Source organism: Corvus cornix, chromosome 5 (assembly GCF_000738735.6).
Source record: "Corvus cornix cornix isolate S_Up_H32 chromosome 5, ASM73873v5, whole genome shotgun sequence".
In the NCBI taxonomy this organism is placed as follows: Eukaryota; Metazoa; Chordata; class Aves; order Passeriformes; family Corvidae; genus Corvus; species Corvus cornix.
In genome coordinates this window covers 47,401,066-47,420,069 of record NC_046335.1, presented here as the reverse complement: position 1 = coordinate 47,420,069, position 19,004 = coordinate 47,401,066, and the positions used below count along the sequence as shown (strand labels likewise).

At 52.4% G+C, this 19,004-nt stretch overlaps 1 protein-coding gene across 1 annotated transcript; it reads left to right on the top strand.

Moving 5' to 3' along the window:
- The first annotated feature begins 1,832 nt into the window (after positions 1-1,832).
- CTSD (cathepsin D) lies at positions 1,833-17,794 on the top strand. The gene is made up of 9 exons (XM_039552233.1): positions 1,833-2,186; positions 2,628-2,784; positions 5,122-5,245; positions 6,874-6,992; positions 10,567-10,766; positions 11,909-12,031; positions 13,181-13,325; positions 14,270-14,368; positions 15,023-17,794. The coding sequence occupies exons 1-9, from the start codon at positions 2,125-2,127 to the stop codon at positions 15,182-15,184; spliced, it is 1,191 nt and encodes a 396-aa protein (XP_039408167.1). The 5' UTR covers positions 1,833-2,124; the 3' UTR covers positions 15,185-17,794.
- The last annotated feature ends 1,210 nt before the right edge of the window (positions 17,795-19,004 follow it).

Here is a 19,004-nt window from a genome sequence, read left to right as displayed (position 1 = left end):
GCCTGGGGCCCAAGGTGCAGGTTGCCTAGCCAGCTACAGTTTCCCAGCCACTTCAAAGAGAAGGGAGGAGGGCTGGTGTTTCACTTGCTCTGCCACAGGCTCCAGGAAAGCCTATAAGGGATGTAGTGGAGGCCTGGGCCTGGCGTCAGGACTGTCCTTTCTGTCTGCAAAGCACATTTGCAAAGGGGTTTAGAGCCCTTGGGGAGGGTGGGTTTGCTTGGATGGGGCCGTGGTCAGGTTGGTTTATGTCTGACCCACTCCTGCCTGTGGATACCCAGGGGGACGAGGGGAGGAGACCCGCGAGATGGAGCCTGCAACAGCAGCAGCAGCAGCAGCAGCGATGCTTCTGGGGTCAGGCTACCAGTGCTGGGGACCTGCTATGCCTTGGGCCCTTGCCCGAATGAGCCACGCAGGGTTTTTGCTGAGTCACACCAGTGCCTCAGGGCCAGGAGGGCAACGAGTTTTGCTGACTCATGGTCAGTGGCATTCAGCTTGACCACACACCCGCAGGGGCAGGAGGGAAGCAGATGCCAGCCAAAATAACGGGACCCACCAGATTCAACCAATGCCTCCGGCCATCGCTCCAGGAAACCTCATCCCAGTGGCAGCTGGGTCCCTCCCACAGGGAGGCAGCAGGTTTCCTGAAGCCCACCGGCTTTGCTGAGGCTTGGCAATTTGGAGAGCTCATGGGACAAGATACAGCCCAGGGCAGAAATGCCCCCTAAAAATACTCGGCATGGATCACAATTGGGGGGATGGCATGCATGGACACAGGGCAGCAGGATCGTACGTGAGGCCATGGGAGGAGAGAAGAGGCTTAGGGACACAGTGTGGGAAGGTGATGGCGCAAGTGAGGTGCCAGTGGCATGACCCAGCAATTTTCCAGAAGTTGCATGAACATGAATGTGACAGGAGAGGGACAGGAACCCCACTGCAAAGCTATGCAAAGTCCCCCACTCCAGCAGTGCCCAGCTCATCCCACAGGTCGCTGCTTTCCCATCCCTGTGACTGGGCACAAGCAGGAACAGGTAACGAGCTCTCCCTAGCCCTCAGGACTTGGAAGGGAAAATGTCTGTAAATCCAATTTAATCTTTATTGTTCTTCCAGCAGGTCTCGTGGCTTTGTAAGAGCTTGGCTGGGGCAAACTGGGCAGAGATTAGCTGTGGCCGCTCCCTCCTGAGTTGGTGGGGTGATACCTCTGAGCCCTGTTATTTCACCCCGGTGGTGGCAAAGAGCCCACCCCAGTAGTCCTCGATGCTCAGTCTGCATTTTGAGGGGCAGAACACGGGGCATGCTGGTGGCCGGTGCCCCCCCGGGCTCTGCCCTGCACCAGCATCGTTCTCGATGGCTGCAGGTGGCCTAGTACCACCTCAGTGCATTTTGAAGGGTGGCAGATGTGGCTTGGCATCCCCCGCCCCCACCGCACCTCCCAAAAGAGCAGTGGCCTAGCATATGCCCATCTTCCCCAGAAACGCCCAGCTCGGAGGGATGAGTCCCCCAAACTGGAGGTGTCCTGGGGCCAGGGAGAAACACAGGGCTGGGGAGCTGCCACGGCCCCCCTGGGCGGGGATGCACAATGAAACCCCCGTGGTGACAGAGGGTGGGCGGCCGAGGTCCGTGAGCAGCCGAGCCCTGCGAGGAACTCGGGGTCGGCTGCCTGGGGCTGTGCGTGTGTCCCCCCTCTTCCCCCCCACTCCACTCCCCTGGGAGGAAAAAAAAAGCCAGAAAGCCCGGAAAGAGCAAAAAAAACCATCCAGCAGAAGGAAGTTAAAGGCAGTCCAGAAGAAGCACGCACGGCCGGGCAGGCATCTCGTGACTGATTTCACAGTGTTTATTCCCCTTTCCCGAGGGCTGAGTCACGGCCCGAGGCGCCGGGGGTCAGCCCGGGGGGGCCGTGAGGCGGCGCCCCCGGCCCGGCGCCCGCTCCCCGCCCCGGCCCGCCCTCACGTGACGCCGCCGGTTGCAATTTTAGACCGTCAGCTGACTCCAGAAATCCGTGGAGAGGGGCCGCTCTGCCTACAAAAACAGGGACGGAAAGCGGGAGCTGCGTCGCGGCCTGTCGGCTTCGGGACCTCCAGCCTCTGACCCCTCGCCGCCGCCGCCACCACCAGTGCCATCGCCGCCATGGGGCCCCGCGGCCTCCTCCTGCTGCTCGCCCTGGCCGGGTCCTGCGCCGCCCTCGTCAGGTGAGACGAGGGGGTTCCTCAGGGGCTGCTGAGCCCCCGGGTTGGGGGAGACGTGGGACATGCACCCCCGGTGCTGCTGCAGCGGTGGCCTCTGAGCTCCTCTCACAGCCCTCCATACGGGGCGGCTCCCCCTCCATCAAAGCAAGGAGGGGGCTCCCCTACCGCCCCCCCATCCTGCCCATTAAGGGGCCTCACCCCAGCTTTCCTTACATGTGGTGACCTCTAGCAGCCCCCCGGCCTTTCCCCCTATCCTCCGGCTTTGGGAAAAACACTGAACGCAGCACGGCGAGGGGGATCTAGCGTAGGGTGCTGGCAGGAGCCCAAACCTCACCCACCTCGTATTGGCGCGTCCCCTGTTTTGAGCCCTGCTGCCCCCCTTCCCTAGGGATCCCTCCCCTACATATCCCCTTTAACAGGTGTGTGTTTGCCGTCCCCACACAGGATCCCCCTGACCAAGTTCCCCTCCATGCGGCGGATCCTGAGTGAGGCGGGCAGTGAGATCCCAGATATGAACTCCATCACCCAGGCGATCAAGTTCAAGCTGGGCTTTGCCGAGGAGGGTGAGCCCACTCCGGAGATTTTGAAGAACTACATGGATGTGAGTAACAGTCCCCCCTTCAAACCACCCCCCCCACTGCAGCGGACCCCAGCACAGTGTTGGGCAAGTGGCTGTCACTTGTGAGGGTACCCATCCCAGGGGGTGGTGAGACATGCCAGCCTGCCACCAACCAGGAAGGCAAAGGAGGGAGAGATGTTGATCCTGTAGGACAGATTCATGCACCCCCATGGCCTAGTGAGTGCATGCCAAAAGGTGCTTCCCATCATTACTAAACTAAAAATACTAATTCTAGTAATTATAACAATAACAACAACAACAACCAACCCGCTGCCACCCAAGCAGGAGCTTTTCAGTTTGTGACCTATTTCCTTTCCCCTTTGTCACTAATTAACAATCATAAATAGGGGCCTTATTATAGCTATGTTATAATAATCTATATTATTATAATCTATAATAGGGGCCTCACTTACAACTCTTCCTAGCATCTTCTGGCCATTTGGACTCTACTTTTTGCAAGACAGGGGCATAAAAATCATGCTCCACTCCTTGAGGTGTTGGGTCATAAGTGAGTGAGCACAGGATAGGGGAAGAAAGCTCAGATTGGGTACTAGCTTACTATGGGACCGGGAATGCAGGACCCTTCCTCTCACTATCCTTCGTCTTCTGCGCTGCCTTGGAAAAAGCCACCCCGTACCTCCACTTTCTTCTCAGCAACTTAGGGAGCAAAGGAACCTGTGTGGTGGCGGAAACAGAAGCCAGATAAAGGACATGAAGTTTGCCCTTGCCCTGCTGCCAGACATGTGTGGAGTTTGCTATTTCAGGGTTCTTCACTGGGCAGTGTCGGATGTGAGCGTTAGCTGGCAGAACGAAGCTGGGCCCGGATATTTCGGCATTAATTCAGGGTATATTCCCCCTGCTGTCCTTCCCCAGGGCCTCTTGTCACCCAACCAGCACCGTCCTCTCCTGGGAAGGATCACCGGTGTTTCAGTTGGCAGTGTTGAAAGCCAGGGCAAGCGGTTGTGTCACGGTGTTGTCTCTTGCAACCACAGCTCAGACTGCTGCTCAGGGCAGCACTGTTTTCCCTTGTCACAGGGCCACCAACCCAACCTGTGGTGGCAGATAAGGGACCACTGGGTCCCTCCCGGCCTGGCTGAAAATGCTTTTGCTGCCAAAGGAATTCTTGGGACAAGCCCTATTAGCCTGCCTCGTATGCTTCCTACCAGCCCTTGGGACCCTTCATGGGTCTATGTATGTGACAAATGGAACCGCTGTACTGGGGGTTAATTTTCAAGCCCCAGCAATAATTACAGAACGACTGGAAGCAAGTGCTGCCTCCCCATTATGGCTAATTGCAATGGATTGTTAATTACTCAGCGAGCAAGCCTTGCAAACTAAGCGCACAGGAGGTGAACAGCTTTGATAATCCTGTTTTCTTCCCTGCTCCCCACCCCCCCGCTTAATTAAGAACACAGGGGGTTTGGAAAGGCTACTGGCTGACATCCCTTGCTAGCAGCCTTCTCTCCAGGACCCTGAACCAGCTGCTCACCAGGCAGGACACAGCTCCCTGCCTGTTTGGGAGGACTGGGGAAAAATGAGTCCATGCAGCACCTGCCTAGCATTCTCCATTCATCCTCTCCTCTGTGGAGAGAGGGATACTTTGCCAACAACTCAGCCATTCAGGTTTCTTCCAGTCCCAGCAGAAATATAGTCTCAGAGCAGAGGGGTATCCATCTGTGCTATAGGGATTTCTCCCAGTCTTTCACCCTGCAGGCCTAAATCCACCTCTGGTGGTGCTGCTGATGCTCTTTACTCTCACCACTCCCCCAGTCTTCCAGCTCTCTGAGCATTTGTTTATTCCTCCCCACTGCCAGAGCTCACCAGCAAGCACCAAAACCCCCAGCAGCTGTACCTCCACCTGCAGTGGGCAGTGCTGCTGCTCACTGCAACCCACAGTTTCTCTGCGAAACCACGAGCAAAGCAGCTTCCCAGCCAGTTTCAGCTTTTCAATAACGCAGTTGTTTTGCTTGGCCTCCTTCCATCGTTTCTTCTCATCCTTGTAGAGAACTGCATGTTAGCCTGCAGACCTTCCCCTTTCTCTTCCCTGTCTCCCTGCCCCAAATGTCCTCCCCCGCGCACACCCATCCCACTTGTCCTCGATTTATCCTTTTCACACCCGCTGTAATGAGTTGTGAACACTGAAGGGGAACCTCCCTTCCAGAGGACAAAGGCTGGGAACCTATCGGTGCCAAAAGCAAGAGGAGGGCAATGTCTAGATAAGAAGCTGATCCTCTATTCACCTTTAAGAGATTTTTTGATCTTTAATCCCTGCTTTTGGCCAGCTGCCTCTGCTCATGGCTTCCTTCTTCTCCTTTGCAGGCCCAATATTATGGTCCTATCGGCATTGGGACACCCCCGCAGAATTTCACTGTGATCTTTGACACTGGCTCCTCCAACCTCTGGGTGCCATCCGTGCACTGTTCCATGTTGGACATCGCCTGCAGTAAGTGTCACGGGTGCCAGACACCACTCAACAGCTTCTCCTTCCCTGCAAAATGCAGAGCCTTGCATTGCAAGAGGAGAAACTGAGGCAGCAGCATGAAAGGACTTGCCAGAGGCTGATGGGCTTTTTAGGGTCAGAGCTAGAAATACAATCCCAGCTTCCTGCACCCATCTTTAATTAGTCCTTTCCTAGATTTTTTCTTTTCCAAGTCACTCCCATACAGGGCCAAATCTTTTCCAACAGCTTCAGCCCTACAGCAGGGGAGCAGCATCATCAGTTGTGGTTTTTTTCCCCAGTAGATTATAGACCCCAATTATAGACCAATGCTGCTGTTACCCCATTGCGCAAGGCTGACTTTTTTTAAGTCAGCCTCTTGCCAGATCTGATACAAACTGTCCTAGTTTCTGGTTTATTGCTGCACAGAGCATGTGTGTGCATGTTTATGGAGTTATAGTTAACGAGAGCCAGGTAGGCATAATGAAATGAGAATGTCTTAGGGACTACAATTTTTTTTTTATTCTGTGGCGTTCCTATGCAATAAACCTCCACAGCTGAAGATGTCAAACTTGGCTGTGGCAAAATGCTATTTAAAAGCCACTGGTTGTGCTGCTTAAGCAAAGTGAAGAAACCTGTGGAGTGAACAAATGCAACCATGAAAGGCATTCCACAGTGCTTGTTGGGAGTAGAGTGGAAGTTTGGACTTCTTGTAGACAGACCTTGTTTTTGCATATGTGAAATGAGATTTAGGACACCAGCAGGGTGGTGAGGTCCAGACCTGGTATGCCTAGGGGGTTCCTGTTTGTAGCAGGGAGCTGGTTTCTCAAGGCAGTGCCTCGAGAGGTGCTGGGACCAAAGGGCTCGTTTTATGAATATGCAAAGAGCTTAACCTCCTGCCAGACTGGAATCCAAACTGGAACCCAGACAGCCTAGCTGGGAAACTCCTTGTGTAGCGCTGTCGCTTTGTGTAGGGCTCGGCTGGTTCATCCTCAGCTGCTGTCTGCACCACTCAGCAACCAGCCATGGGATTGCACTGGCCAGCTCATGACTTGGGAGGAGTCTGTGAAGGAGGAATCTGCCTGGCCATAAAACCAGGGATAGCCTACAGCTCCAAACCATCCAAGGGGAAAAGCAGCTTAGACTAGGGGAAAGCCATTCTCTTCTGCAAATAAAGGAATACTTTGAATTCTTTCTGTACTAAAAACGATGTATGAAAAATTTCCAGCTGCTCCTAGTAAAAGAAACAGATAAGTCTATGAGGTGAAAACGTTCATGCCCAGAGCAGCCTATATTTAAAGCCACCCTGGTTCTCCATGGCCTGGGGAGGAATACATTTTGCTCTGCTGACTAGCACACCACACCAGCCATATAACCTCTAGGCTTTTAATACCCAGTGGCCAAATCGGATTTAACAGCCTGAATTGGATCTGCCCACCTGATTCCCCAGACACTGGAAGTGCTTTGTTAAGCAGTCTAGGCTTGGCAAGCACTGGATTCAGGCCCACCTTCACATCATTGAGCGTCCCTTTGTCCAGATAAGCTGGGTGGTGTGGGGTTAGGTATTGGGGAACTGTAGGTATAAAGGAGTGCTAATGTTGTGTGTCCCTTTGTGTCCCCCTTCCCGGCTGCAGTGCTGCACCACAAGTATGACTCCTCTAAATCCAGCAGCTATGTGAAGAATGGCACCGAGTTTGCCATCCGCTATGGGACAGGGAGACTTTCTGGGTTCCTGAGCCAAGACACAGTCACGGTGAGTTACAGCTGCCCCTGCCCCGTGCTGCCCCAGACTGCTTTCAGTAGAGTGCTCGGAGCTGTTAGATTTCAATGGGTCTCCTTTCTTGAGTGTCCTGCTCAGACAGAACATCCTTCAGTGCTGTGTTTCCAAGTCCTTTGAAATTACATGGTAATGATGACTCTTAAGGTAACAATAACCATGGCAGGCTGAGAAGGGAGAAGGTATTCATCTGCTGGTCAGCAGGCTGGGAGTGGGGACTGGTCACATGGTGCCCTTGTAAACATGGTCTCTGGCCATCCCTCCCACCCTTTTCCTGGTGACCCCAAAAACTTACCAGCCCAAGCACATGCCAACACCACTCACAGACTGCTGGTGGTGCCCAGCTTGTTTTTGGCCAATATCCACACACTAGTGGATGCCCACATGGGCAGCTGCCCAAACACAGACCCATCCTGGTCTCGCATCAAGAACTCGTGCTTATGCTTGTAAAGGCTGGGTAACACCGTGGGGGAAGGTTCCCCAGCAGTGTTCAGGGTGCAGCATGAGTTAGCTGGGTGGTGGTTGCTTCACAGTTTGCTTTTCAGCAAGCAAAGGCTGAGCTTTCTGTCCTGTGAAGGACGAGTGCCTTTCATGACTTCCTCCCAGGTACAGATGCTTGGGAGAGTTTGCCAGCTGCCAAACGTCAGGGGTGCATGTGCTCTCAGATTACTCGCTCTCCTGGCAGGGATAAGAGCATATGTTTGCTTTGCAGGGGGGAAGAAACAAAGCAAAAGTTTTGAATAAGCACATAAATCTGGAGATTTGGAGGTTTCTGTTTAGGTTCAGCTGAAGAGTATTGGCTTACCAATTTCATCAGAATCAAAAATATCCAAGAAAAGCTTAAAAGTGTATGACTCTTGCAAGATGCACTCTTTAGCCCATCCTTACAGCATGAAGATTTCAGGCTAGCCTGGAAGCATCAGCTATTGCCTCTATGCTGCATCCAAAGATGGCAAACAGCAAACTTCATTGTCCTTGGGAAGTGTGGGCTTAATGCAAGGGCTGAAATGAGTCAGAAAGAAAATTGCAGTTTTTTCTCTTTTTTTGGTTTGTAATTTTCACCATAGTGCCTGTTTGCTAATTAGCTCTTCACTTCCCGGCAGCTCAGAGGAAGGATTTTGTGCCTCGGTTTGTTTGGGAAGTGGGGATGGCTTTTGGCAGACAGCACAGCTTGTAGCATTTGGTTTCTGTCCGCACAGAAGCAAGAGAAAACTCTTGCATGGAGCTGAGCAGTGTCCCTCTTGTAGTAGGCAGGAGCAGGCGTGACTCTGAGGGTCAGGGAACTTCAGAGGACATGTTGTTGATCAGAGGATGTGTCCTGGACACCAGGACACATCCTCTGATGCACAACATGTCATGGCAAGCTCCCAGTCAGGTGTAGTCTTTAAAGACATTGAAATAACCTTCAGGGCGACCCTCTTGGTTCCAGCCATTCTGGTGGGTGGAAGCAGGCACAGCAACCTCTGGCAGCACTGACATCTGACCAAAAGATGCTTGTTGGCAGGTAGTCCTGAGTCCCTCAGCCCTGAATGTTTTTTCGAGAGGGTGATGAGCTCATGTCAAACATGCTCTCTTGTTCTGTGGAGGAGCGATGCCCTGTAGCACCGCACTCCGCAGTGCTGCTTGCTCTCCAAAGAGCGGGTTCAGCCAGCCCTCTGCTGCTCAGGCATCTCATCCCTTTATCACAGCCCAACCTTCAGATGTCCTTCAAGGACAGCAGAGGAAACTTAGCTGGCCGTGGGGCACAAAGTCTCTCCCGTGACTGCAGTGCAGATACACTGCACAGGAGATGACTTTCCTTGCCTCTCCCTTGTGCCTCTGTACCCCAAGCCCTGATGGCAAGCTGTGCTACAGAGGCCCTCACCTCTTGGCCTGCCTTTGCCTTCCAGTGCTTAACTCCTGGCTGAGGCCACTAACAAGGAAGCTAGGCGAGCTGCGGAGTGCCAACACCCATCTGCAAAGTGCTGGAGGGTGGCCACCACACGGCCATCCACTGGTCATGATTTTTGGTTGCTCAGTGTCTGGACACGAGCCAGCCAAGGGACAGAGACAAAGGATCTGTCACCTGGCAGGAGCACTCTGCTAAAGATGGTCTTGGGTTTCAGCCCTGCTGAGGACCAAGTGCAGGCAGGGTCTGCTGAAAATCCATGACTGGGCAGAAATCTGCCTCCCCCTTGGGATGTGCAAGCAGAGCAATATTCAAACAAACCTGACACTCAGTGTTATCAGTCCACTGCATTTTACTTTTCTTTAAGTAGCAGCTTCATTGAACTTTCTGGGCTGCTGAGGACCAGTGGTGCTGAGGGGTGGCTTTTGTAAACCTGGAGTGTACAACTGGGGCAGGCGCTGGCGAGCGGATGCATTGCCATGTGCTCCTTCCCCCCACATCCTGTCCTGTGGCTTTCAGCTTTCGCAAGGCTCGATCGCCCTTTCCTAGTGCAATCCTCCAATACCATTAAAGGCAGCACTGCTGTCCCAGCCTTGCACTGTCTAACCCTAGGGGGATATTAGTAATTTGCAGGGATCGTTATCTGCCATCAGGTAGGAGAGGCCAGCTTGTCAGTCCAGCCTGGCTCACTACAGGGCTGCTAGCTGCAGGCTGAGAGGCTGAAATTGTCCTAGCATGGATGCTAAAATTGCCTGTGGTCAGTCAGAAGCTCACAAGCCTCCTGAACTGCTAGAGCCAGAAGCTAGCAGGTGCATCCTGCTCCCCATCAGCAGAGCTATCCTCCTTTATCTGATCATTTTCTTTCTGGGGATCTGCTCTCCCAAGGCGTTTCAGCTTTCTAGTGGGGAATGCCAATCCTTCTCATGGCTGGCAAGGGAGGTGACCTTTGAATTCTCAGTACTCTGCTTGCTATTTTTGTGCTTCAGGCTCAACCTCGCTTTCTTGGCTGGGTCTGCTCCCCTTTCACGGGAGGTCTCTGCAGGCTGGTGGCTCTTCCGAGAGATTCAGCAATATCCCAGGGATGTTTCTTATCTAGGGGAGATCACAGGGGTTTGTGGGCAGAGGTGAGAGGGATTTGTGCTCCCAACTGAGGATGGGTGCAGCACCCAAGGAGGTAGGATACACAGATGACTTAGAAGATGTCCAGAGTGGGGAAGGGGATTAAAGGCACAGTGCAAGAGCTTTTGAGACTAGGAGGAAACGGTGAAGTAGGTTATAGGGGAGGAGATGTAGGAAGGACAAATGGATATGGGTCCTCTGTGCAAAGAGGAGAGGCTGCAGAGCAGCAAGGCCAGTGCCAGGACACTGCAAAAGGCTTGAAGCATTCTCCTGCCCTTAGAAGTATGCTGGACTTTGCAGGGACTCAGGAGGTTCCACTGAGCCAGAGTTGCCAGTCTCAAACACTCCCCTGACAAGAGCGGCACCAGGGTATCTGGTTTCTGCAGCTGCCTACAAATGCAATAGTGAAAGCAGGCAGGAGTGTGGCAGCACACTGAGGGACGTGCTACAGCCTGTGTTCGATGAGGTTCTGTTACCACCCAGGTCCCCTGAGCCAGTTTTCCTTACAATCTGCTTTTCCCTTCCCTCCCTATCTCCCCACAGCTTGGTGATTTGAAAATCCCGGATCAGACCTTTGGGGAGGCCACGAAGCAGCCAGGCATGACATTCATTGCTGCCAAGTTTGATGGCATCCTGGGCCTGGCATATCCAAGGATCTCTGTGGAGCAAGTTGAGCCTTTCTTCGATAACATCATGAAACAGCGGCTGGTCAGCAAAAATGTATTCTCTTTCTACCTAAACAGGTAGTGTTGGGTTTGGTGGCACACCTCTGGTTGTGAGGGCAAGCCCAGTGGGCTTTTCTCTGTTTCCCAGTAGCACCTCTTGTCATCTGCTGTTTTACACTCTGGACAGCACTTCCCAGTTGGGGAAGTCTCAGCAAGTTCTGCCTTGCAGGAGCAGCCAGGCCAAAATCTCTTATGTTTGTTGCTCTGAAGTAAGGAGAAGGGAAGTAGAAATGCAGCTCTTTTACTGATAAAAAGCTGGGTGGATCTGTGACCAGATTTCTTAACTGATGAATAGACAGAGGATGTTTCTAGAGGAAAGAGGAGTAAAAATAAATAGGGCTGTGATCATGAGATTGCTGCTAGTGCAGTCCCCTTTAGAGAGGTAAACAGCCCCAGTCTGCTGCCAAAATCCATAAGCCATGTGGTCACTACCGTGTTGCCTCCCAGGCAAGGGTGCCCCCCATCAGTCATCACTAATGAGGAGTCTAATGCTCTCTCACCACCCTGGGAAATCCTCCTCTGCAGCTGCCAGCACCTTCCCACCCACTGCTGCTCCCCGCAGGACACCCCATCACTTTTCTGGCACTGCAGCAGCCACTCCGAACTACTTCAGCCCAAAAAGTAGCATGCCAAGAGTAGGGAGGGCAGAGAGGGCTGCTGCTGGCCGTTCAAGCACCAGCCCTCCCCCATCACCATATTTCTTCCCATCTGCTCAGCAGTGAGCTCTTACCTGATGGTAACCTTGAGGATTCACTCCAAGGCTGCTGGTTGGCAGAGTTGAGTGCAGATAACTTAACCCTGCATCAGCTGTGTCCAGCCCTGCACAGGCACTTTTTACAGGCTCATTTAGGAAGTCCTTGTGTCGGTGCTCAGTTCCCCTTTGCCATCCCCCTTCTCTGCCACAAGTTTCTTCAGGTTTTTTGAGAAAGTACCAGGTGGAAAGCTGCAGGATGCTTTGGCTGGGGCCATTTCCCCATCCCAGCCTATCTCACAGTATCTGCCCTTCTAGTGACATAACATAGCACAACGTAAGTCTGTTTCCAATACTGTTAATGCTATGCTTCACCCCCCAAGCACCCCAGCAAGTATTTTGGGGGCACTTGAAGCAGGTTTTTCTCGCCCTGCCCTTGATGTTCACAGGTTTGGGTATTGTTTTTCAGAGACCCCTCTGGTGTCCCTGGTGGTGAGCTGCTCCTGGGAGGGACCGACCCCAAGTACTACAAGGGCAAACTGACCTGGTATAATGTCACACGCAAAGCCTACTGGCAGATCCACATGGACGCGTAAGTTCCCCATCCACCTGACTGCATGCGTGCGGTCACATGTGCAGACAGCGTATGCCTGAGGCTGGGCTGAGACCCCCCTCGGAAAGGAATCATCTCTACAACACATCCACACCAAAAATAGCAGATTAAAATCCCACCCTAGTGCTGGGTTGTTTGTTGCTGGAAGGAGACGAAAGGCAGAAGCCATAGGGAGATATTCTGCAAAATCCTTTCCTCTTGTTTATGGCTTGACCCTTGAAAATGCCTACTGCATCCGTGCGAAGCGGGGAAAAATGCCAGTGTGTCTCCTTGCAGGCAGGGCGAGCCCCACAGATTGAACCCCAGCTTTGCTCAGTTCTCAGCAAGGCCTGAGCTGCATGGCTCTCCTGCACACAGCTCCAGAGGAGCAGGATGAGGCCTCAGGAAGCCAGCCCTTGACTGAAGGGCACGGCACAGCAATCAGCACACATTGTTGGAGGCAGAGGGGAGGAGAGCAGGCTGAGCTGACGGCCGCCAGCCCCGCGGTCTATTCTGAGCTTTCCCACGTGATGGGAACTTAAAAGTGGCCTGTGATCAGAGTGTGTCCTTTTCCTGGGAATTGCATCCCTCCCCAGCGCGGCGTTTTAGTTCTCATTTTCCCCCAGTCCTGCAGCATCGGCAGAGTATGGCAGACCCTTGGCTAGAAGGCTTTGTCTGTCTGCACTGCTGTGAAATGTGATGCAGGTGAGGAAGCCAAGCAGCCCCTGGCTTGCCTTTTCTCTGTACAGGAGCCCTTCCCTTGCCCATGGCTGTCTCACCACCCCTTTAACCCTTCCTTCTTCTGCAGTAGCACAGGCCATACAAGTCCGTAATTCATTGCCCTTCCCTCTCTCCTATGTCCATTGGCTGCGGCGCTAGCTCTGTGTGCAGGTAGCAGGCAGGGTACGCGGGCAGCATGCAGGCTCTCTGCAGAAATGCAGTTACACTTTAAGGCACCTGCTCAGTCATGAGCAGATGAGAGGGAGCCAGGGCGGCTGTGCACTGACTTCGTGCTGCATCAGTGTTTCTGAGCATCTGTCCTTTCTGGGTGTCTGTCACAGCCCTCCCTTGCCTGCCTGCGTACTGCTTCCTGCAGCCTTCACTGGGAGGCCTCTAAGGGTTGTCTAATGTCTGAGCATCTCTCCCCAGGGTGGATGTTGCCAACGGGGCGAGCGCGTGTCGGGGGGGCTGCGAGGCCATCGTGGACACGGGAACCTCACTCATCACAGGCCCCACCAAAGAGGTGAAGAAGATACAGGAAGCCATTGGTGCAAAACCACTCATAAAAGGCGAGGTGAGGCCGGGCTGGAAATGTGAGAGTCTGTGCCCATCACAGTATCAATGCTTACACCCTACTTTGTACCCAGATGCTTGTTGAGACCTACTCTTCTGCTCCCTCTGATCTTTGTTCCCACCCTGTGCTCTTGGAAAAGCCACTGGCACTGCAGGGACCCCTTCATCTTCTGACCCTGGGTAGCATTCACCACTCTGCTCATGCTTGGTAGAAAGCCCAGGTCCCATTTTGGGAAGCTTTGAGTCACCTCTGCCACCCATCTCTGGGAGGTGGAAGAGAAGGGATCTGAGTTGCAGCTGAGACCAAGGATTCACATTAATGTGAGTCCAGAGACACTTTGATAAAAGTTTATTTCATGCAAATGGCAACCCTTTCCTGCCAAGTTTTCAACCATCAAAGCTAATCTCACAAGGCTCTCTCTCCTCCCTAAAATTGTGGAAGAATATGGATTATAAAGACCCTGTAGAAAAAAATGCCCTGCTCTGAAAGCCCTCCCAGATCAGAGCCATGAGCACTTGTAGGGCTCTGCAGTGTCAGAGCCCCCCAGCTGCAGCAACAGTTGGCTTAGACCTGCCAGCATCCCCAAGACTTGCCATTGTTCACACAACTGGCTTTGTTCATTACACGGTGAATCCCTGTGTACTGAGCCCCAGCTGCCTCTCCTTTGGTAAAAACCGCCAGCCATGCCACATCAGCTGTGGCATCCTGGGACTCAGCGGAGCCAGAAGCTGAATCCAACATCTTTGGCTCCATGCCTATCCATAAAGCCCTCTTGCCCCTCAGCTTGGAGCCCTAGGCAGGCAGCAGCCTACCCCAGCTCAAGCTTCTCTTGCACCCTGAGATGAGCTGGTTTTGGGGAAAACCACAGCAAAGATGTGATTGTGCTCAAGGAAGACTGAGAGTGTGGGAGGTCCAATCTAAAGCCTTTACTGTTGCAATTTCAGTACATGATCCCCTGTGAAAAAGTGCCAACACTGCCTAACGTCACAATGACACTAGGAGGGAAGGCCTTCCAGCTCACAGGAGAGCAGTATGTCCTCAAGGTATGTCCAGCCAGATTTTTCCAGCCTTACGCTTCTTCCCCAAGGCCTGGCTTTTGCTTCCACTGCTCCAAAACACAAGAGCAGCCGAAGCAATGCTGGAGCTGGTGCTTGGGAAGAAGTCTGAAGGGTTGGGGTGTCAGGGTGGTGGGCACTTCAGGTGGATCCAGGTAACCTCATTGAAGTCTCACAGGAGTGAGACCTACATAATGCTTGTGAGGGATAGCAGAATGGTTGAGGAAGGGGAGGCAAGCTGTTGCATCACTTTCTACAAACATTTAGCTCTTTCCTGCTGCATTGTGGTGCCTTGAGACCAGCCTTATTATAGCAGAGACCACCAGCCTGTCATTTAAGCCATCAGAATCAGCTTGCAAGGACCATCTTGTGCAGACCTTCACCAATGGCTTTAATCCAGAGCTGCGTGGGCTGGGAGGTTTATGGTCATGTGCAGCTTTGCTTGATGCTTTAGTGCTTAAGGGAGGGGGAGCTGGGTTTGGAGCCATAGAAGCAGTGAGTTGGGAGTCACCTTTGCAATCTGTGGATTTCAGTCTGGGAGAGGCTGAAGCAAAGGCAGCCTTGCAGGTGTTCTTGCCAAGCCTGCAAGGTTGAGGGAAGGGAACGACCTGCTTAGATTGAAGCTCTCACTCTTCTTTCTAGGTTGTTTCAGGATCAGAGACAGTATGCCTAAGTGGCTTTTCAGGCCTGGACATCCCACCCCCTGGGGGCCCTCTCTGGATCCTGGGAGATGTCTTTATTGGACCCTACTACAGCGTCTTTGACCGTGATAACAACCGTGTTGGCTTTGCCCCAAGTGTCTAAACACCTGACCCCCACTGCCTCTGCCACACACGCACTTACACACACGGGAGCCGTAGACAAAGGTTACCAGTATTAGAAACCCAGTGAGTGGAAAGGAGAAAAAAAAAAAAAGGAAAAAGAAATGGAACTAGATTTAAAATTAATGGAAAATAGTCATTAGTGCCCTGCTAGCTACTTTTTCCACTCTGTTGAGTGGTGCTGGGAGGTCTCTAGCTGACAACTCCAGCTGGAGTAGTCCCTTGCTTTACTGCTAGTTCTTCCAGTAGTTCTTTTTCAGAATGATTCTCAGAGCTGAACAAGGTCTCACATCTCCCAGCACTGATGTCCTTCCTTGGGGGGGGGGGGCGGGGGCAGCTCAAGCCAGCCCCTGGCACCTCTGTTCCTGCAGAGAGGCTGTGCTACTGCTCTTGGGTTTGGATTTCTGTGTTGGGGGAGAGGGACAAGGGAAGGCTGTCTTGCACATTAGTTCTTACTGCTTTTTCACTCATGAAGTGGGGGAATGGATGGCAGGGAAGAATCTGTCTTTTTGACCCCTACTTGGCAGGTAAGGCAGTGACCAGTAGGTCATTTCTCAAGGAGTTTGTCATGGTTTGGTCCTAGGAGAGCATGTCCTGGGCTGGAGCAATGGGGAAGCACAGTAGTGTGCCCAGGGGATGAGTTTCAGAGCCTGAGGGCTCTGGTGGTTTGTTTTGTTTAGTGATGGCACTAGTGAGAGAGCTGGGAGGCATGACATCCACGTGCCTGACCTAACGGGACAAGGGTTTGTAGGGGGGCTCTAGCCAGTGGGACTTTTCAGTCAGTATGAATATTAAGGGGGTCAAGATAGGTTATAATAGAGGTTACTTGAATTCAGGGCCATGAAGGTCCAGCCTGCTGCTGAGCAAAGTCATGTGGCACAAGTTCTCTCGAGTTTAGTGACCTTCTCCCAGGTTCCCCAAACAGCAAATCTTCCCAGCTTCATCCACAGCCAGTCAGTTGAGAATAATGTTTCCTAAAGCAACTAAGTGATCTACAAGCTGAAATCATACTGATAAAATCCATGTTTGTCAGCCTCATAAGACCTTTTGGAAACATGATTCACAGCATTTTGAGCTGCCCAAAACTCAAGAGACAGTTGGCAGAGCCAGCAAACCTCCTGGGCAGGAGGATGGCATGGCAGCTGCTGGATTTGCATTCACTTTCCCTGCTGCCCTGTCCCAAAATCCAGCTGCCTTTAACACCCTCTGTACCTGCTTTCCACTTTACTAACGCTGGTGAGCTCTGTTCGTGTCCAGCTGTGTTGCAGACACAGTGAGGCACAGTCCTGCTTCGGAGAGGTTGTAGCTGATTTAGCTGTGCACACAGATCCTCCCAGAGAGCCGGGATCTGCGCATGCGGAGCCTTGGTGTCTTGCTGGGCTGGCACTGGTAGGCAAACACTGGTGGAGCTGGGAGGATGATAAAATGAGTTTTAAGCAGTGCTGGAAAGCCAAAGAGAGCCTGCCAAGAATCCCAGCCCCTGTGCTGGGAGTAAGACTCTCTTCACTTTCCCAGTGTGCTGGATCAGGTCCTGAAGTTACGGGAGTGGCAGCAGATAAGGAGCAAAGCTGAGAGTGGCGAAAGGATAAGATAAGCAGCAGCCATGACCCCAGACCAGGCTAAACAGATGGCAAAATCCTGGCTACCCAAAATTCACTGATAATCCTGCCAGCAGTAGCAATGGGGCCAAGAAATTTTCTGAGAAAGGTCTTTGGGCAGTGAGTGAATAAGACAGTTTTGCCCCATGAAATAAATTTGGCATTGTAACCATGCTTCACCTTGGAGGGGTGTGGCATGGACAGGGGGACAGGCATAGGCACACATGACACACATGCATCGTCCCCTACAGCCGCAGATGTGACAAATGCTGCTCCCAAAGCTTGCTTCTGCCTGCTCATAATCTTCACCTAGAACTCTGCATCTGGACACCAAAGGACATCTGTTGTAGACTGGCCAGAGAACAGTAGCATATTACCAAAAAAAAAAGTAATCTTCATTAGCTACTCCAAAATCAGCAAATATTCAGCACCTCTCCAGAGATCTTCAGTTTCACACCAGTTAAGTGCTCAGAGCTCCTGCAAGTTCTGCTGCATTGCTTCCCAGCCGCAGGATTTCTTCAGCAGGGCATCACAGAGTCAGCCTCTTGGGTACCTGCTGAAACAGACCTGATGTGAGGGGGAAGCTTGACACGGACCTGGCAGTGGGTTTTGAATAGCATCAGATTTAAGAGGGATGTGCAGCACAGCCCCAGACGGAGCCCTTGGGCCATGGCTGTGCTGGGTGTCCGCTGCCTCCCGCCGCGTGCGTGGTCCCTGCACAGTAACTCCAGGTGGGCTGATGTGTGTCAGCAGGCAGGAGGCGGCTGCCTGGGGAAAGAGCACAGCCCAGAGTGATGCCCCGAGCAACACACTTTAGGATAAGCTGGAGGACCAGTTCACTGCAGTCTTCCCTGAATGGGTCTCCTCCCCTTGTTCTTTTATTTGCATTTTTAAACCCATGTCTAATCGTGTGACTGGTTCTTTAAAATTATTTTGCTGTCAGAATTGTCTCTTCATATAAAATTGAAAAGAAAATACAGTATTTTCCCCTTTAATTCTGAGAGTGGTCTTTCTTTTTGCAGTTTGAGATACCAAACTCCTTGTCAGCATCCAGAGACTGTCTCCCTGATCTATTGTCTCTGGACAACTGGTTGCCCACTTGTGTGGATTCGTGTGTTTCAGAAGAGCTCCTCCCCTTCTCTCTGATAAGGAAACATGCTAGGAGCCTGTTGGATTTGTCTTTTGCAATGGATTAAAATGTAACAGCCTCCGCAAGGTGACATGACAGTGCCACCTGCCTGACCCAGCACCACTGGGGCAGTGAGCACTCCCAGCATCCCTGCTAGCCTACAGCCTTCTCCTGGGACCACACTTCCCCAGTGGAGTATTGCCAAGGGTAGTCCATTAACAGGGAACTCAGGCTGTCCCCTGGTCCTCTGGACCAGTTAGAACAAGCTCCTGTTTAAGGTTAGAACAAGTTCCTGCTTAGGCTTTGGAGTGGTCCTGAAGCAGCCAAGTGGAACTTCAGCTTCTAAGTTTGGCCTAAAATCCACTAAGGTGTGATGTCTGGGGAAGTCCCGGAGCCCAGTGATGAACATGGTGTGAGGTTTTTTCAGTAATGTAGGAAAAATCCGTCCCTCTTGCCTAGCTGTGTAATTTTTAGTCCTAGCACTGCTGTATGAGAGCTGGAGACTCTGAAGCAGAATGAAGGCCCCATGTGCCAGGTGGAAGATAAGAGCTAATCCCTACTTTGAAAAAAGCATCATCTACATAAGCAAGATGGATGCAGCCAAGTCCCATCCCATCTTCTGAGCGCAGATCTAAGCACAGAGAGAGCTTAGCTGATTTCCCTACTGGCATGTCCTGAGCCTCTGTTCCCCCCAGATGCCTAAATTCCCCAATCAGCTGTTCTCCTATGTTAAAGAGAGGGATTTAACCCAAAAGGGCTGGCTGGATCCTGAAAACCAATCATGCAGCCCACTGTTCCTCAATAGCCCAAGGGGAGAAAAGTCATTTGCTGCCAAATACTTATTGACAGGAATATGAGGGCCCTGTTTCTGCTGGGGGGATTCTGCCTAAGTCTTCAGTCATGCCTTGTGTACTGAATGTTACATCCCAGTGGGAACAATCACAGGCTTGATCTTGGCCAAGAGCTAGAGAAGCCAAGAGCCGGAAATGCCCACCCCTTCTTTTCCAGCAGGGAGCAAAGCACGTCCGTGCCCCGGGAGTAGCCTGAATGCAGCCCCACACTATCTTGCTCAGAAA

Excerpts from the sequence above, each read along its gene's own strand:
- CTSD (XM_039552233.1), top strand. The coding sequence starts at position 2,125 with ATGGGGCCCCGCGGCCTCCTCCTGCTGCTCGCCCTGGCCGGGTCCTGC. Across the intron at positions 2,187-2,627 it reads TCCTGCGCCGCCCTCGTCAG|GATCCCCCTGACCAAGTTCC; the intron begins GTGAGACGAGGG and ends GTCCCCACACAG. Across the intron at positions 5,246-6,873 it reads CATGTTGGACATCGCCTGCA|TGCTGCACCACAAGTATGAC; the intron begins GTAAGTGTCACG and ends TCCCGGCTGCAG.